Source organism: Neovison vison, chromosome 6 (genome assembly GCF_020171115.1).
Source record: "Neovison vison isolate M4711 chromosome 6, ASM_NN_V1, whole genome shotgun sequence".
NCBI classification, from domain to species: domain Eukaryota; kingdom Metazoa; phylum Chordata; class Mammalia; order Carnivora; family Mustelidae; genus Neogale; species Neogale vison.
In genome coordinates this window covers 40,573,224-40,592,239 of record NC_058096.1, presented here as the reverse complement: position 1 = coordinate 40,592,239, position 19,016 = coordinate 40,573,224, and the positions used below count along the sequence as shown (strand labels likewise).

The 19,016-nt window shown below is 35.5% G+C and overlaps 1 protein-coding gene across 1 annotated transcript in view; it reads right to left on the bottom strand.

Moving 5' to 3' along the window:
- ZNF654 (zinc finger protein 654) overlaps positions 1-19,016 on the bottom strand; it is an 81,999-nt gene that overhangs the window by 48,040 nt on the left and 14,943 nt on the right. Inside the window, exon 2 of the mRNA XM_044251168.1 lies at positions 9,857-10,002. Coding sequence (XP_044107103.1) covers positions 9,857-10,002 — 146 coding nt within the window. The remainder of the gene's footprint in view (positions 1-9,856; positions 10,003-19,016) is intronic.

Below are 19,016 nucleotides of genomic sequence, written 5' to 3'. Positions count from 1 at the left end.
TTTATCTGCATGATCTTAACTACTGATAAAAGTGGGATATTAAAGTTTCCTACTATTATTATATTGCTGTCTATTTCTCCCTTTAGATCTCTTAATATTTGCTTTTATGTGATTTAGGTGCATCTAAAGGAATGTTCTCAAGGTTTCTGTATAAGGAGCAATGGGCAAAACTCTGTCATTTTTCCAACAATTTCAGAAGCATTTCTTTTTTCTTCTTCTTCTTGTATTATTCCACTATTATGATCCAGTTTTACAGACCAAAGCTATCAGGAGGAAGGGAGGACAAGTTGAAAGGTTCAAATCTATAGTTTTTCAGGAATCTGGCTTAGCCCAAAATAAAGACATTCAAATTCAGAAAAACTCAAACATGTATTTACACCATTCATAATATACATACATACATGTATATGTATGTATGTATATGTATGTATATACATAATATACATACATACATGTATATACTATATACATCTTCTTCTAAAGAATAAATCATCTTTCCTAATAGCAGTGAAATAGTAACAGCTTTTAGTCTACTGCTTTTTCTCTTTAGTTTTTGTGTATCTCAACTGACCAAGAATTATCAAGCCTTCCTTCAATTATATTCAAAAAGCCATAAATACCATGCTGTAAAACTACACATATATATACCTCTAGGTTCTGATATATACCAACACAGATGGGAATAGGGTATATCATCACCTGATCACTTTTCATCTCTGTCAACAAATATACCAGTTAATAATCCCTCTCTATCTCTGCCAAGTCTCAACTGCTTCATCCCAAAATTAACAAATGGAGCAATACAGGCCAAAATTATAAGGAAAAATGATTCTAGGCACTACTAACTAGCACCAAATGAAATGCTGAGTTTCTAAACATAGCCAGTATAAACAAATGCATGCAGGTTTGTCTAATGTTGACTTTAGCTACAACAAATCCTGAAAACAAAATATTCTAATGTAAAGGTAAAGAAAAAGCAATGCCAAGGGAATTTAGTATGGGAATGAAATTAAGACCGCCAATTGCCACAAAAAGGAAATTATTTCTTTTTTTAGTTATTTAATTAATTTTTAAGTAGGCTCCATGCCCAGTTTGGGGCTTCAACTCGTGCCCCTGAGACTGAGTCACATGCTCTACCAACTGAGCCAACGAGGAGCTCCAGAAATCATTTCTTTAAAGAGAGAAAACAAGGAAACAGGCTAGCCAGCCTAGATTTCTCTATAAAATAAATGAAATCACCTGCCACAAATGATTAGTAAAGATAACAGATACAAAATTGGAGAAGGTTTTGAGTAAGTGTTGGTCAAAATAATAAATAAAAAGTCAAGACATCAATAAAAGAAAGAACAAGAACCATATGATACTCTCAATAGATGCTGAAAAAGCATTTGACAAAGTACAGCATCCCTTCCTGATCAAAACTCTTCAAAGTGTAGGGATAGAGGGCGCATACCTCAATATCATCAAAGCCATCTATGAAAAACCCACCGCAAATATCATTCTCAATGGAGAAAAACTGGAAGGTTTTCCACTAAGGTCAGAAACACAGCAGGGATGTCCATTATCACCGCTGCTATTCAACATAGTACTAGAAGTCCCAGCCTCAGCAATCAGACAACAAAAGGAAATTAAAGGCATCCAAATCGGCAAAGAAGTCAAATTATCACTCTTCGCAGATGATATGATACTCTATGTGGAAAACCCAAAAGACTCCACTCCAAAACTGCTAGAACTTATACAGGAATTCAGTAAAGTGTCAGGATATAAAATCAATGCACAGCAATCAGTTGCATTTCTCTACACCAACAACAAGACAGAAGAAAGAGAAATTAAGGAGTCAATCCCATTTACAATTGCACCCCAAACCATAAGATACCTAGGAATAAACCTAACCAAAGAGGCTAAGAATCTATACTCAGAAAACTATAAAGTACTCATGAAAGAAATTGAGGAAGACACAAAGAAATGGAAAAATGTTCCATGCTCCTGGATTGGAAGAATAAATATTGTGAAAATGTCTATGCTACCTAAAGCAATCTACACATTTAATGCAATTCCTATCAAAGTACCATCCATCTTTTTCAAAGAAATGGAAACAAATAATTTTAAAATTTATATGGAACCAGAAAAGACCTCGAATAGCCAAAGGGATATTGAAAAAGAAAGCCAAAGTTGGTGGCATCACAATTCCGGACTTCAAGCTCTATTACAAAGCTGTCATCATCAAGACAGCATGGTACTGGCACAAAAACAGACACATAGACCAATGGAACAGAATAGAGAGCCCAGAAATAGACCCTCAACTCTATGGTCAACTAATCTTCGACAAAGCAGGAAAGAATGTCCAATGGAAAAAAGACAGCCTCTTCAATAAATGGTGTTGGGAAAACTGGACAGCCACATGCAGAAAAATGAAATGGGACCATTTCCTTACACCACACACAAATATAGACTCAAAATGGATGAAGGACCTCAATGTGAGAAAGGAATCCATCAAAATCCTTGAGGAGAACACAGGCAGCAACCTCTTTGACCTCAACCGCAGCAACATCTTCCTAGGAACATCGCCAAAGGCAAGGGAAACAAGGGCAAAAATGAACTATTGGGATTTCATCAAGATCAAAAGCTTTTGCACAGCAAAGGAAACAGTGAACAAAATCAAAAGACAACTGACAGAATGGGAGAAGATATTTGCAAATGACATATCAGATAAAGGACTAGTGTCCAAAATCTATAAAGAACTTAGCAAACTCAACACCCAAAGCACAAATAATCCAATCAAGAAATGGGCAGAGGACATGAACAGACATTTCTGCAAAGAAGACATCCAGATGGCCAACAGACACATGAAAAAGTGCTCCATATCACTCGGCATCAGGGAAATACAAATCAAAACCACAATGAGATATCACCTCACACCAGTCAGAATGGCTAAAATCAACAAGTCAGGAAATGACAGATGCTGGCGAGGATGCGGAGAAAGGGGAACCCTCCTACACTGTTGGTGGGAATGCAAGCTGGTGCAACCACTCTGGAAAACAGTATGGAGGTTCCTCAAAATGTTGAAAATAGAACTGCCCTATGACCCAGCAATTGCACTACTAGGTATTTACCCTAAAGATACAAACGTAGTGATCCAAAGGGGCACGTGCACCCGAATGTTTTTAGCAGCAATGTCCACAATAGCCAAACTATGGAAAGAACCTAGATGTCCATCAACAGATGAATGGATCAAGAAGATGTGGTATATATACACAGTGGAATACTATGCAGCCATCAAAAGAAACGAAATCTTGCCATTTGCGACAACATGGATGGAACTAGAGCGGATCATGCTCAGCGAAATAAGTCAAGCGGAGAAAGACAACTATCATATGATCTCCCTGATATGAGGAAGTGGTGATGCAACATGGGGGCTTAAGTGGGTAGGAGAAGAATAAATGAAACAAGATGGGACTGGGAGGGAGACAAACCATAAGTGACTCTTAATCTCACAAAATAAACTGTGGGTTGCAGGGGGGAGGGGGGGTTGGGAGAAGGGGGGTGGGGTTATGGACACTGGGGAGGGTATGTGCTTTGGTGAGTACTATGAAGTGTGTAAACCTGGCGATTCACAGACCTTTACCCCTGGGGATAAAAACATATGTTTATAAAAAATTAAAAATTAAAAAAAAAAAGTCAAGAAGCAAAAAGAGAGCTACATGTTGCAGACAAAGAATATATGGATGGGGCCATAAGATAAACACAGCCCTTATAATTATCCTTTCTTCCTTTAATTTCTAGGCTATTTCTATTTCCTAAGTTAGTTGAAGCCTATTCCTAAGTTATATACAACCAATTAAACTTGAATAGAAGATAGGCACAAATTCTATGTTTCAAATATAATCCAACTCAGCAATATAGTCAGAAAGGGTTACTGATCTATCATACATGTGTGGCCTAACATATGAATGTCTAGCCACTCTAAATGAGACGCTGATTATATCCATTTAATTCCATGAAAGAGAAGGCTTTTTGGTCTTCTCTTACAGGCAACTTGGCATATTAGGGTATACATTTTTAGTATTTGACACTACACATAATAAACATTACTAGCTGAACTAGTTCCCTCTCCAGTGGATCATACAGATCTTTGTGGACCTAATGGATCCCAGGCAAATATGTACTTTCCATCATGGAACCCTGTGTGGAATGCTAAAATCTATGAACATTTACTTTCTGTTGGGTTAAAGGTGGCTGAGAAGGCAGCATTGAAGTTTGCTTTTATTTTATATAAAACTGGTAAAGTCTAAGTTCTCTGCCTAAAGATCCACTTAGTTTCAGGGTGTTTGGCTCAGTTTTACCAGTAAAACAGAAACCAGTGTTTAACCAATTTAAAATAAGAAAACAACAGGGGGGAAAAATAACTTAACTCAGACTTACAAAAGTCCCCTACACCAGCTCAGGCCTAAGTTTTCTTATCTATAAAAGAGATTTAACCTGAGGTCCTTTTTAGTGCAAATACATACACACACAGCTAAATCTTCATTTCTTTAGAAAATATGCTTATAAAAAGAGTCAACCTAGGTAAAATCATAATTAGCCAACTTAAGACCGTTCTCTCTGTGACTTTATTCATTGCCACAAAATTAAAAAAAAAAAAAAACTCAAGTATAAATAAAAACAGAATCCATCTTCCTTCCCTGTAAATAAGACCTTCATAAAACTAGTTTTTGTGGTCTCCCAGTTTATTGAAAGCACATCTTCACATATGTGTAATTTATAAGACAGACAGGCTTTTATGAAGATGGATATATGGACCAGATAATACTGCCACAGAATATAGTAACTTATATGTTTAACATGTTTTATACACACACACACACACACACACACACACTCTTACAATATATATATTTATATAAAACAAAATCTTGTAGGTATTACTTAAGTTAACTCTTTAGCTCATCTATAATTTTTTAGTATGTCAAGGGAATAAAAAACATTACGTACATGATACAGATCACAAACAAGAATTCAACAAACAGATATGAATTATACTGAAATCCATTAATATCCTGACATCTTGTCCAGTCACCTTGTACATTCTATTTGCCATCCCTGGGAGGCTCTTCTGCTCCTTCATCTAATTGTTATCATTTGTTCGGAGTTCAGCTCATTTGTTCAGAGTTCAGCTCGAGTTGTTAGCTTACCCAACAAATTTTCCCTGACCTCCCAGACCAAGTCAAGCCCCTGTTATACTCTCTCATGGTACCCTGTAATTCCTTCATAATTATAATTACAAACAGTGGGACTGCTTGTTTAATATTTTTTAGCTTTGTAAGGTCTTTAATAACAAGGATTTATCTCTCTTATTTTCTAAAATATTTAGCCTAGAACCAAGTACAAGAGATTTACTGAATGAATGATTATGGAATTAGAATGTTCCAGTTTATATATTTATTTCAGTAAGTTGAACACTGTTACAGACTCTTTATTCTCTTACTAGTGTCACCATGTTTTTATTTCCTCATTTTTCTTCTGGTATTACAAATACTTTTGTATTTGTATTTTATATTTGTATTTGTATCTGGTATTACAAATAACTTTTCTGTTAAAGTAAACTCTAGTAATGCAGGAAATTTTCCTTACAAGAAACATTATTCTTTGACAAACTACTAAAATAGTTTACTTTTTTCCCCCTAACACTGTCCATCTCAAGATAAGATTTGCTTCTGCTTAATAGATTATTTTTTCATTTGCAGTAGCAAAAAAGATAGGAAGCAATGAAACAAAAACAAACAAATTAGTTAAATTAAAAAAATAATGAAGTGCTTCTGAAAACCTTAAAAGCATTTCCCATTATAACACAAATGTTAACAAAGCTTATACAGGTAAAAGGGGGGGGATGAAAACAGGTGAAACAAGATTAATATATCTTTAGTTTATAAATAATGTACTTCTTTTAATACTTATTTTATTCTCCTCAGAAATCATTAGAAAATAACTAAAACTATTTTGGTAGCTTTTAAAATGACACATAAAATTATTTGTAGTGGATATCTGTTATGATTGTTTACCTAGCAGCTCTGTTTCACACTACCTCATTTACTTCTTGAGGGAACCCCTTACCCCTCCAACATTTCTATGGTTCTCATTGGGCTGTCAATTTAGTATCCTTATTCCCCCCAGCCATGGGGTGAGCTGATCATCAGACTGAGCCAAAAATCTTACTATACTCTCCTTAACACAGCTATTAGTCAAAGCAGGAGGCACATAACGTTGGCTGGCCTCAGGTTTCCAGAAATATTTTGAGGATTACAAATGGGGTAGGGACAAACCTCTTGGTTTTAATTAAGCTTAACTGCAGAACTGTCAGGATCCCTGAGTGAATGAGGATAAGAAAGGGGGAGAACGGTTCTAGGTGATATTTTATTCTCTGGATTCAGAAAATCCTGAAACTAGTTCTAGTCCTTGCTGTTCCACAGTGTATAGTCATCTAATAAATCCCCCATACCCTTCTTTTTTTGCTTAAGCTAGCTTGACTATTTGTCAATTTTAATCAAAAAGTCCTAATACATCTTCCATATTCACTTGGGTATCATAAAAAAATAAAAGAAATATATATTTTCAAATAATACAGTTTTTTTTAATACCACATTGCTCTTACAAATTGCTTCTATAAGGTTATTTTCTAAACTCTCCTTCCTCCTCCAATTTTTTTTTTTTCAACTTCACTGGGGTATAACTGACAAACAGAAATTGCATGTATTTAAGGTACACAACTTCATGTTTTGATATACAAGTAACAGTGAAATTATCACTATAATCAAGCTAGTTAACGTATCTATCACCTCACACAGTTCTCACCTATAATTTTAAGTATCTATAAATAAACTTGTAAAAATACACAATGTACATGCACTCTTTTAAATTTTGTATACATATATAAAGCAAAAAATATATAGTTCGTATATATGAAATTAATACATCTTCAATATTTAAAAATGCTAACTGTACAGAAAGAATTCAGTCTTCTCTCTCACTAGTCCAATACCCTAGAATTAATAGCTTTCAAAATTTTTAATAGCTGTTGATAATAAGCTTTGTCAGTACTTCCTTATTTACCAATTTTAAATATTACCTCTTAACTTCCTACTGTGGGAGAAGAGAATTTAACTCCTCACACAACCAATTCCACATTCACATTAGTTATTATTTCCTCTATTATTGATCTTTGTAACTTACACATTTATTTATGGTTTCATGTACTACTGATACTCCATTTTGTAAAATAAGAATCAAAGGATATTTTTTAGTGACCGTATTCTTTACTTTCAACTGTAACTTCCATCAAATAATCTTATATTGTATGGTTAATAATTTTTTGATCTGTAACTATAATTATTTTTGTACTCTACTAAAAGTTTAAAGCCAGTAAACATCATTTACATTTAAAAAACTATGTAAATAAGATTCATTACATATTAAAGTAGTTTGCTATAATTCTGTGTTTTTTCCACCGTTCATATTATTTTTAATTTTCCTGGAGTATTTAATTCTTTGCCTTTTATCCCTGCCTTAAATTGTTCTAAATTCTCAAGGTTACTCTCAAATCTCCATGTTTACTGAGTATTTCCCTCTTCAAGGTGATATATCAGTTAACAGTGATCCTACTACTTAACAGTGATCCTAGGTCTTCTCTTCCCTCTACCTCATGTAAAAAAGCCACTATTTTCTAGAACACGTTCTCTAATAACTTCCTAAAAGAAAGGGTATGTCAACAAGTCAATATTCTATATCCTTACATACCTAGAAATGTTCTAACTCTCACACTTCACTTACAGTTTGGGTAAGAATAAAATCCTACATTGAAAATAATTTCTCCTCCAATCTTTCAAGACACTGATTCATTATATTCTACTACCCACAGTTAGTTGTATGAGTTGTGTGAAGACTGATACCAATTTGATGTTTGTTCCTTTGTAGGTGACCTAGTTTTTCCTTGTTACAAGGTGTTTGTATCTGTTTTTTCATTCTTGGTATTTTGAAATCACAAAATGATGTATTTAGCTGAAAATCTTTTATATTTACTGTCTTAAGCACGTCTTGAGCTCTTTCAGTCTGGAAGTTCACGACTTTCAGTTCTAGAAAATTCTTTTATTTTTTTCTTTAAAATTTTCCTCCAATATATTTTAAGTTCTTTTTCTGGAACTCCAACTAGTGAGATAATGAACCTCCTACATAAAGGCACCAAATCATTTTTTTTTCTTTGATACATTCCTTCTCTTTGGTTCTGTTTTACATCCTGGATTATTTCTCCAACTTTACCCTCCAAATTTCCTCCTACAGAACTTTAAATTTTAACCATCATCAGATTTAATTTACACAAACTCTTATTTGGTATCTCATTATTCCATTCACATAGCTTGGTATGTTGGTGTTTTAATGTTACACATATCATCTTAACTCTCCCTGAAACTGTATGTTATAGATTTTATATTTTTCATTTCTTTTCTTTTATTCTTTTATTTTCTTCCAAAATTTTCACTATTTTTTTAATGTTGAAGGCATTCCTCAACTGTCTCAGGATTCCCAAATCCCACTAGTATGTAAGAGTAAGGCCATTAACAGATTAATTGGGAGGTCTAGTAGCATGTCTAGACTTTGGTGAATGACAAGTTTTTCTTTAGAGTAGTTAAGTGATTAACTAGCTGCCTCAAAGAGGAAGCTTTAACTGCCAGAATGCAAAGGTCATTGCTCCAAAGTCATTTAATTCTTTAGAGGGGGGAAAAAAGCAACTGTTTCCCTACCCCAACTTGGCCCTAGGGTTTGGTGATTGGCCTGAATGGAAAAACTGTAATTAACTCCTTTATCTCCATTCTCCCAAAGTATCTAATTCCCTGCTCTCTATTTCATGCCTTGCATATTCAAATTCTACACCTCTCTAGGATTCTGGGGGCTGGTGGGGGAGGGGGAGCACAGGACAAATTAGACCTTCTATCTTATAAGGCAGAGGATAACTGCTTTAATTGCTACAGGTTTTTTAAATGTTTTACAGATAATCAAGTATACATACAAACATAAAAATAAACATATAAAACAAGAATTTCACTAAGTAATACTGATCCTATAAGACATTCTCTGATATTTTCTATTGTATTTTCTAATGGCTGATAAATGATTTTACAACATGTTATTGTGATGTGTGATCTGAGGCACGCGCATGTGCACAAAACAAAAAGCGAAGTTGTGACTTGTTCTGTCATGTTTGTGACCACTCACTCTTCTGTGTTCTCTGCCCTACAAAATTTTTGAAATCTTTCATTCACTGATGGCTCTTCTCTACTTTATTTTCACTGTTCTCTCTTTTATGTCTTTACTGTAACTTTAGTAGGATCTGCCAGAGCAAAAAAATAAATAAATACAAGGGCTCAAGGAAAAAAAAAAAAAAAAAACTGGAAACTCCTGGTTTTTGAATTCTTCTAAAGTATTTTCAAAACCCAGGAGTTTCCTAAGCTCTTTCTGGACTGATTTAAGATCCCTCTGCTAACTCTGATGGCCTCAATTGCTGTATTTTGGGACTTACCATTAGAGCTAGGGAATTAAAAAAGGAAAGTGATGGTAGTGACCATAAGAATCTATGCAAAAATGCCATTTAACTCTAAAATTAAAAGTAAATTATGGCTATATGTTCAAAGTTAAACCTAAATACTTAAATGAAAAAATGGAAATTTCTTTTTTCGCTTCTCTTTTTTTTTCTTTATAACCATCCAGGGTTTTGGAAATTTCTTTCTGAGGGAAGACTTTAGGAAAGGCTCCTTTCACAGAGAAAATAACCAAAACCCAATTCTCATAAGAAGTAAAAAGTACTTACAAAGCAAGGCTACTCAAAACATACTGTACGTGCTCACATTCATCTGGGAATGATGCACTGGCTGATGTAAAACAGCAGAGTGCAGTCTGAAGAACCTGAAGCTGTGGCAAAGGGACCTGCCATCTTCCAGCATAATCTTCCACCACCTGGTAAGGAAATAATCCAAGAAGTACATTATTACAGAAAATGTTCTCAACATCTTGAGTTTAAAAATTATGATGACACTACTAAATAAAGCATTAGTTTAGTGTGAATACAAATGATTTAGGGGAAACAACCCTTATTGTTTATTTTCCTAGTGTACACCTGAAAATAAAATTAACTATTACCTTTGAAAATGTAAAGAAGAAATACAGGATATGAATAATTATACTGTCCAACTGCCAAACCTTTAATAAACTGTAACAAATGTCCTTTACCTCCCATATCCAGCCTTTGTCAAAACATCAATTATCAAAGATTAAAATAGCTAGGCAGCAGAATATAGTAATAAAGAAAATTAGAAATGAACATGATTATTATCACTACTATTTATTATAGACTAAATTCTAAGCATTCTGGCACCAATGGGTATTAAAAAGATATAGTGGCATGATGCTCCGATTATAAAAGTTTAAACTGCACAATATGATGGAGTAAAGAGTCCAGAATATAATTCGTCTTGGCTGTGACACTTTACTAGCTTTATGAATTTGGACAAGTCATCTTCCTTCTCTATGCATTAGTTTCCTCACTATAAATAGAGATAATAATGCTTATCTTCCAGGTTTACTGTGAAGCTAAATTAGAATAATTTAGGAGTAAGCATTTTAGAACCATCAATTGCTATAAAATGTTACTTATGATTTCTCATATACAAGACTGCTATAATAAAACCATGTATTGTATTTTTAAAATACCTCATATTACAGAGGTTGCCAAACTATGGCCTGCAGGCCAAATCTGGCCTGCCACCTGTTTCTGTATAGCCCACAAGCTAAGAATGTATGTTACATTTTTAAATGGTTGAAAAAAAGTATTTTATGATGCCTAAAAATCATATGAAATTCAAATTTCAGTGTCCATAGAGCTTTACTGGAACATAACCAGATTCATCCATTTACTTACTATCTATGGCTGCTTTCCTGCTATAACAACCAGTTACATAGTTATGACAGAAATCATATGGCTCACAAAGCCTAAAATATTTAATATCGGCCCCACTACAGAGAAAGTTTGCCAACTCTGTTTTAAAAGCTGGAAAAAAATAGAACAGAGTACAAAAGCCAAGAACACTCAGAGCTCAAGGACTTTTCACGCTCATCACTTCCTCTTAGGAAACAAATTCTGCATGGGTCTCTTATACTTCTACAGTTTTTCAACAACAACAACAAAAAGGCCCGACTACCTTCATCTTTTCAAAGATATTCATAGGCAAAAACCTTGAAAAATAGAGGTGATGTCTCCCTCTATAGCAGTGAGCCTGTTTACTATTTAGCAATGTCACCTCCCTCTGGAAGAAATGACAGGCAGATGTCTACACTTGTAGACCGTTATAAAAGATTAGGGTTCCCTAAGCTTGGGGTTCCTCGGCTATGATGAAAACTAACTGTGAGTGCAGGATCCACCTATGCCATTTACATCACCTTTATGAGAGTTGAGGGGCAAAGGTATCCACCATGAGCATGAAAGTTGTGATGCTTGTTGTGCCATGAGTAAGAGAGCTCATTGTTTCTGACCCAGGAGTTTCATGTTTTCTGCCAGTATCCAGGCTAACTTAGATAAAATTTTACACCTTACACGGTTCTCTTACAATTCTAAATTGCATTACCAGAAAGTTAACTGGGAAGTAAAAATTACTACTATGATGACCCCAGATAGGACACACTTTTCTAAACTACCAAAGGCAAAAAGAAAAGAAAAGAAAAAAAGTTGGATAAACTGTGATTACCTGCCTTTAAATTTTCTCTTCACTAGAGTGTTTGATCAGCTTTACTAATCTCTTTTTGGCCACCGTAACACCATTCTGATGACACCTAAAATATAGGTACCTGACAGTCTCCTATTTTCCTGTCCTCCATCCCAAACAGTCTGCCCTAATCCATATCTACTTATAACCTTATTCACTTCCTATTTATGGGATGAGTTTATCTCCTTAGAAGGGAAATTTTCTATTTTCTCAGCTTCTGTTCTTCTTATAGGCTCCCTCATTCAACAAGATTCTGCTACTAATATTCTGCCTGATCTAGCTGAGCCCAAACCTAACACAATAAAAGTCCTTGTGGGGGACATCTCCAATAGGTTTGTTAGAATACCTATGATGGGACAGAAACAAAATTACTGAAACTTACATATCTTCTTATACTATTCAACATCATACCAGACACTGCTAATACACTGTAACATTAATCTAACACTTTAAGACTCACTATAACACTATTTCTCTTTTAAATATTTTCCTTAAAACATGTGAAATTGCAAATTACATTGCCCTTTAATTTGAAGTTTTTCTCCTGTGCTATCATAAGCACCAGTTAATGAGAGTGCATACCATGATATCATAATCTGAATGTGCTGCACCAGGCCAAAGTACAGCAAACACCATATCTTCCATTTTCCTTTTTCTTTTGCATTCTAGTGAGTAACAATCTTAACATAATGACCAAAATAATGTTCAAGTTGCCCAAAAAAAGGGAAAGTATTTACCTGGATCTTTAAAATCAACCATTGCAATCATTCTAAATTCTTCAAGAAAATGGTCTAAGAAACAGGATCAGTATCAACCATCCATTAGAGATTCGTAAAAACTTTATTATTTTTTTAAAGATTTTATTTATTTATTTGACAGAGAGATCATGAGTAGGCAGAGAGGCAGGCAGAGAGAGAGAGGGAGGAAGCAGGCTCCCTGTTGAGCAGAGAGCACAACTCCGGGCTGGATCCCAGGACCCTGAGATCATGACCCGAATCGTAGGCAGAGGCTTTAACCCACTGAGCCACCCAGACGCCCCCCCACTTTTTTTTATTTTGAAGGGCATAACAAACATACTGCAATGTAATTTACTATAATTTATAGAAACTATATAAATACTGCTGAAAGAAGTTACAGCTAAGGAAGGCCAAAAGCATGCCATGATACAAGGGGAGTTGAAGAAAAGGGCACAGCTACTGCTGGAATAGTGCAATGATCCTACAGCACTTTCTCAGCATTCTCATTTACAGGAGCATATATCCTGACCTAAGAGGGTTACAGTATATAACTATACACTGCCATATCTTAATTTACAAAGGCAAATTATTGTGCGAATGAGCAGATTCATTCTTTGGCAAAATTGCCAAAAGACAGACTTAGTGTAAACCCATTCAATTAAAATTACATTCATTATTTAAGAACATTAAAATACATCATCCAAATCACTATGGACTGAAACGTATCCCCCTTAAATTCATATGCAGTCTATGCATTGAATGAATTTGCTAACTTTCAAAATACCTGACATAAACATTGTAATAGACATTGTCTTTTCCCCATCCCTTCAGTAGGATTATCTTATTCATTTGTAATATAGCTACTATATATGTAATCCCCTAACTCTGAGGGGGTAATCCCCTAACTAACTGAGAGGGCAATAAGAGCAGTAACACCCCAGTAGCAATACATACACTTAGGCACCAAATCTTGGTTTCTGAACGCTATTCTCCATAAAAGAAACTTGGACTCCTCAAGGTCTCCACCAGCAGGCCTGAAGCAGGGAAAACACAAGACAAGACTAGAACATTTTGTGGTGCCGAAGTAATGAAATTCTGAAAAATGATGGGGTAAAAAAACGCAGGAGCCAACCTGAAGGAGCTCCTAAGTGCTATAGCTGGAACAATTTAAGCAACAAAATAAAAGGTAGTATTGGACTTAAATCCATAGAACAATATAAATATCGAGGAGTCCACAGTGATACAAATAATCAGTTAAGTAAATGTCACAGATGAGACAGCACTTCCTCACAGAAAAGTCCCAATTAATAAACAGAGAAGAAAAGAGATATAGAGAATCAGCATTAGGCAAATACACAGTAATGAATGCTGCAGACAAGAGCCACAGAGCAATGCTAGTATTTGTGGGTAAAGTTTCAGGCAAGGCCACCTGGGTGGCTCAGTTGGTTAAGCAGCTGGGTTTGGCTCAGCTTATGATCCCAGAGTCCTGGGATGGAGCCCCAGGTTGGGCTCCCTGCTCAGCAGGAAGTCGGCTTTCTTTCCCTCTGCTCCTCCCTCCATCAAGCTCATGTGTTCTCTCTCATTCTTGCTCACTCTCTCTCTCTCAAATAAATAAATAAAATCTTAGGGGGAAAAAAAGTTTGAGGCAATGCAGGATTTGCAGTCTCAAGTTATCTCCCCCAAGACATTTATCAACTAAAAATAAAAAGACACTAACTTAAGAGAGTGCAGAAACCCCCCCCCAGCCAAAAAGTTAACCAAATCATCAAAATAAATATCACCAGTAAGTAATATAACTTATCATTATCATCCATCTCTTCAGATGGCATACCAAGAAAGAAACAATGGCATTTTTGTGGTACTTTTGCCAAAAATGCCTAAACTCATCCCAATCATGAAAAACCATCAGACAAACCCAAACTGAGGGATGTTTTCCAAAACCGAATCAGTATTCTTCAAATGTGTCAAGGTCATGAAAGATAAAAAACTGAAGAACTGTTACACACTGGAAGAGACTAAGGGTAAGTAACAACTAAATACAATATGAGATCCAGAAATAACATCCTGGAACAGAAAAATCATCAGTGGAAAAACTGTTAAAATTTCTAATAAGGTCTATAATTTAGCGATTATTACACCACTGGTTTTTGTTGGTTTTTTTTTTTTTTAAGATTTTATTTATTTGTCAGAGAAAGCAAGCAAGCAGGGAGAACAAATGGCAGCAGAGGGAGAAGCAGGATCCTTGCTGAGCAAGGAATCTGATGTGGGACTCAGTCCCAGGACCCTGGGATCATGACCCAAGCTGAAGGCAGACAGACACTTAACTGAATGAACCACTCCGGTGTCCCTCATTTTAAATATTTTAGACAAACTTTGATCCCTGTCAATTTTTCATTTGATTCCAAACTCACTAGGAAGAATAATATATTAAATGCTTCCCTCATAAACATTATAACTGGCAAATAAACAAGTGAACCCCAAAATAAATGCACAAGCAAATACATATGAACATCAAATCAGAATGTAGGATGCCAGTGGTATACACAGATTATGTTTGCACATAATAATGACTTAACTGTCTTGGGCTAAGCAGAGCTCTGCATCTGACTTCAATTCAGCATGGCCTAGCAAGTATGGCTGAGGCAGTGATTTTATTATTGCATTTTTTTTAAATGCCCTTTAGTTATACAGGGATTTTATATATTAACAGGTTGAAATTTTTTTGTTCTTTCTGTCTGGTTTCTCAAACAACTACAAGCCAGAGGATTAAACTGAGAAGCTGGTTAAATTCCATATGCACCTTACAACACTAGTATGTAAATGTCTAGCCTTTAAATTGTTAGTCCTGTGGAATATTACTGATCCATAAAAAAGAATGCAATTTTGCTATATGCAATGAGGTGGATGGAGCTAGAGTAATAAACCAAAGTAAGTCAGTCAGAGAAAGACAAAAACTGTATAATTTCACTCGTATGTGGAATTAAACAAAAAAGATGCACAAAGGGCAAAAAGAGAAAGGAAAAAAAAATCAAGAAAGAGACTCTTAATTATAAAAAGCAAAATGATGGTTACCAAAAAGGAGAGGGTTGGAAGGATGGGGTAAACAGGTAATGGAGATTAAAGCATGCCCTTGCTGTGATGAGCACCAGGTAAGTTATAGAACCATCAAATCACATATACTGTACATCCAGAACTAATATAACATGGTACGTTAAAAAAAAAAATTCTTAATTTGATAAAAACTGAAAAATAAATAGTCCTAGATCAGCTGAACTAACTCTGTCCCTCTCCTTCTTAATTTTGTTCTCAAACAGCAGCTCTTAGATTCATGTACCTTGTCCGAAGGGTTCTAAACTCAGTGTCACAGTATGGTCTTAAGTAACTTCTGGAATTGATAAGTACATAAATCTAATTAAGGATTCAGATATGAAGATTTTATCTGAGTTCAACAAAGACGACCAGTAGATTTTATCAAGTGAACAGATGAAGAAGAGTCAGATTCCTTATTATATAGTACATAAATCATTTTCTTAGACTGGGACAGAAGAAAAATTCAATGGATTATAAATTCAAAGGCCAAAAGAGAAACTTAAAAGGTCCATGCATCAAACACTAACTTTAGGTACCAGGTTTGCCTACTCTCAAGAACTAAAATAATACAGTTAAAACAACAGTGGTAGAGTTAAAAAAAATAAAAGGAGGTAGGCTATGTTGATAAAGATGAAAGAGAGGTACTACCTTAAGAATAAGTTCACACTTAGAAAAGGCTAGATAGGGGCACCTGCATGGTTCAGTCAGTTAAGCAGTCTGACTCTTGATTTCTGCTCAGGTCATGATCTCAAAGTCATGAGATGGAGTCCTGCTTCAGGCTCTGTGCTCAGCGGAGAGTCTGCTTGAAATTCTCTCCCTCCCCTTGTCCCTCTGCTCCTTCCCTTGCTCCCTCTCTCACTTTCTCAAATAAATAAATCTTAAAAAAAAAAAAGACAACTAGATAGGAAAAAAGGAAAAGGAAATACATATATACCAGAACTATGTGCTCTTAAAGGCAGAATTAAACGGAAAAGGATATTTTAGTTGTTCCTCATTAGAGAGGAAGGGTGACTAGTTCCAAAGGTATGTAACAGAGGAATGGAAAGTAACTTTGGATGGAAATCTAAGTGAACCAGACCAGAAATTCAACTATGGCAAGATGTTCTTTTAAAGAAATAGAAAGTCCATAACAAGAGCAAGTGAAAAACCATACCTTGAAGGCCATTATATAAGGTAACATAAAATTTGCACAGATCTGAAGGTAAAACAAAACAAAACAAACAAACAAAAAAACCTGGAAAATTACCTTAAAATACCAGAAGCATCATGGACATTTCAAATTACTAGTTATTACGGAGGGTAATATATGGTATGGCATGGTGCCACAATGGAAAGGGCCCAAGGGACTCAAAGTTAGGCATCAGAGAGTGAATAAGGAAAAGCAACACTGAAGAAAAACAGGAAGTCAGTCCTAGGTCTGAGGTTGCGCTGATAAAATTTTCTTTAAGTGAGGGAGATGAAGAGTGGGCAAAATTTGTTCGATAATGAATGTTTTTTAATGAACTCAGAATTCCTTGACTTTCATCTATGATGTCATGGGAGATCTTAAAAGAGGTAATTGTAGAACATTCAAACCTGAGCCCAAATGCAAAGAGAAAGGAAAAGGTAGACAAGAGAAACCAACTAAAGCCTAAAATGTAAACAAAACAAAAAACCAGGTATGTTTATCTGAAAGAGTGTAACTTACTGTTGCTGAAAGGAAATGTGACAAAAAGGAATGTTTATACTGTCAATGAAACAGAACAAATGATGCAAGGCCCAGAACAGCTAAAAGCAGGATAAAGAAAAGGTCTAGAGGAGCAAATGGCAAAAGAGATTGTTTTCACCTGGCTCTTTCAAGCACAGACATCAGAAACATCAAAAGCAGCTGCATTTCTGGTACCTGTTTATGGTTATTACCCAATTAATAAAAATGTGGGGCACATCAGGAGTGCTTTTATAAAGGTTCTAGCTCAACAGGTCTGAGAATTTCAGGGAAGATGGCAGCAGCCAAGGTAGCCCAGGACTAAAAATGTCTTGGCACAAGCCTGGGAACAAAGAAATCCAGAGATAAGGACAGAACACTTGGGCTTTGGAAATTGTAGGGCTGGAGTCCTGTGGAGATTGTGCCTTGAACTTTACACACTGTAAGTGATACACTATTTACAAAAGATAGTATAGAAGCTGTGCCACTAAACAGAATGCACACTTATTACAGCACAGGAATACCAGGACTACCCAAAAGAAATGGAAAGTAAAAGTTTTTAATATATGAAAAAAATTTAAAGGAGGAAACATCAAACATACTCTAGTGTCCCAGGCCGCCTTCCACAGAAATTGCAAACTTTGCAAGGCAGAAATTCAAATACACTTTCAAGGAAGCAGAAATGTTCAGATTAAGTGTTCCCACTGCACCCCCCCAAAATATGATAAACATAAAATGGCACATTCAAACACTTGGTGAATTTTCCCAGTAAAACTTAGATAGAAGTTCTAGGCGCCGGCAGTTGGCATAACTCACTGGCACTCTAGTAAGGTTGAAACCAAAATTGATTTGATATCCTGTTTTCTGTGCACCCATCATTCCTGTGATATCACTGAAGTCTCCTGGCAAAAGTAATGCATGTCAGGGCCCCTGGGTGGCTCAGTGGGTTAACCCTCTGCCTTTGGCTCAGGTCATGATCTGAGTCCTGGGATCCAGCCCCACATGGGCTCTCCGCTCAGCAGGGAGCCTGCTCCCCACCCCCCCACACACACCTGCCTCTCTGCCTACCTGTGATCTCTCTGTCAAATAAAAAAATAAAATCTTAAAAAAAAAAAAAAAGTAATGCAAGTCAACTGGACTATGTACTAAGTTGAAGGAATTACTGTTTTAAATTTAATGGATATTGGACTGAGTAGAGGAATACATTTTGCCCTACTGACCTTCTGGATTCTTTAAAAAATTAAGACACAAAAAAAAAACCAGGAGTTAAATAAGCCTCTTTTAGGGAAGTGAAAAAAGCTACTCCCAATCAGAGAAAAACCACCCAAGCTACAGCTCTTGAAAAATCCCCACCTCTAACTGTAAGGGCACATGAAATACCACTGGCTCTGATTAAGCAATATTCTGAAAGGAACAAATTTGGGATCTTACCCTCTTCAGATTCTTGGTAAACCGGATAATGGGAGACAATTCATTTGATCAAATTTGATACATTATTAGTTGACATTTGGTCCCCTGTCCCCAAATTAAAACCTGGAAAGAAATTTTAAACTTAAAAATGACTACAAGTAAGTTAACTCTCAAGACAGAAGGCTCCTCTATTAAAAAGCCTTTACTCCAAATACTAAAGTATTACTAAAAAGAGAAAATAAATTTTGAGTTCTGTATTTCAATAAACTTTATCATCGGTTACCTGAAAAT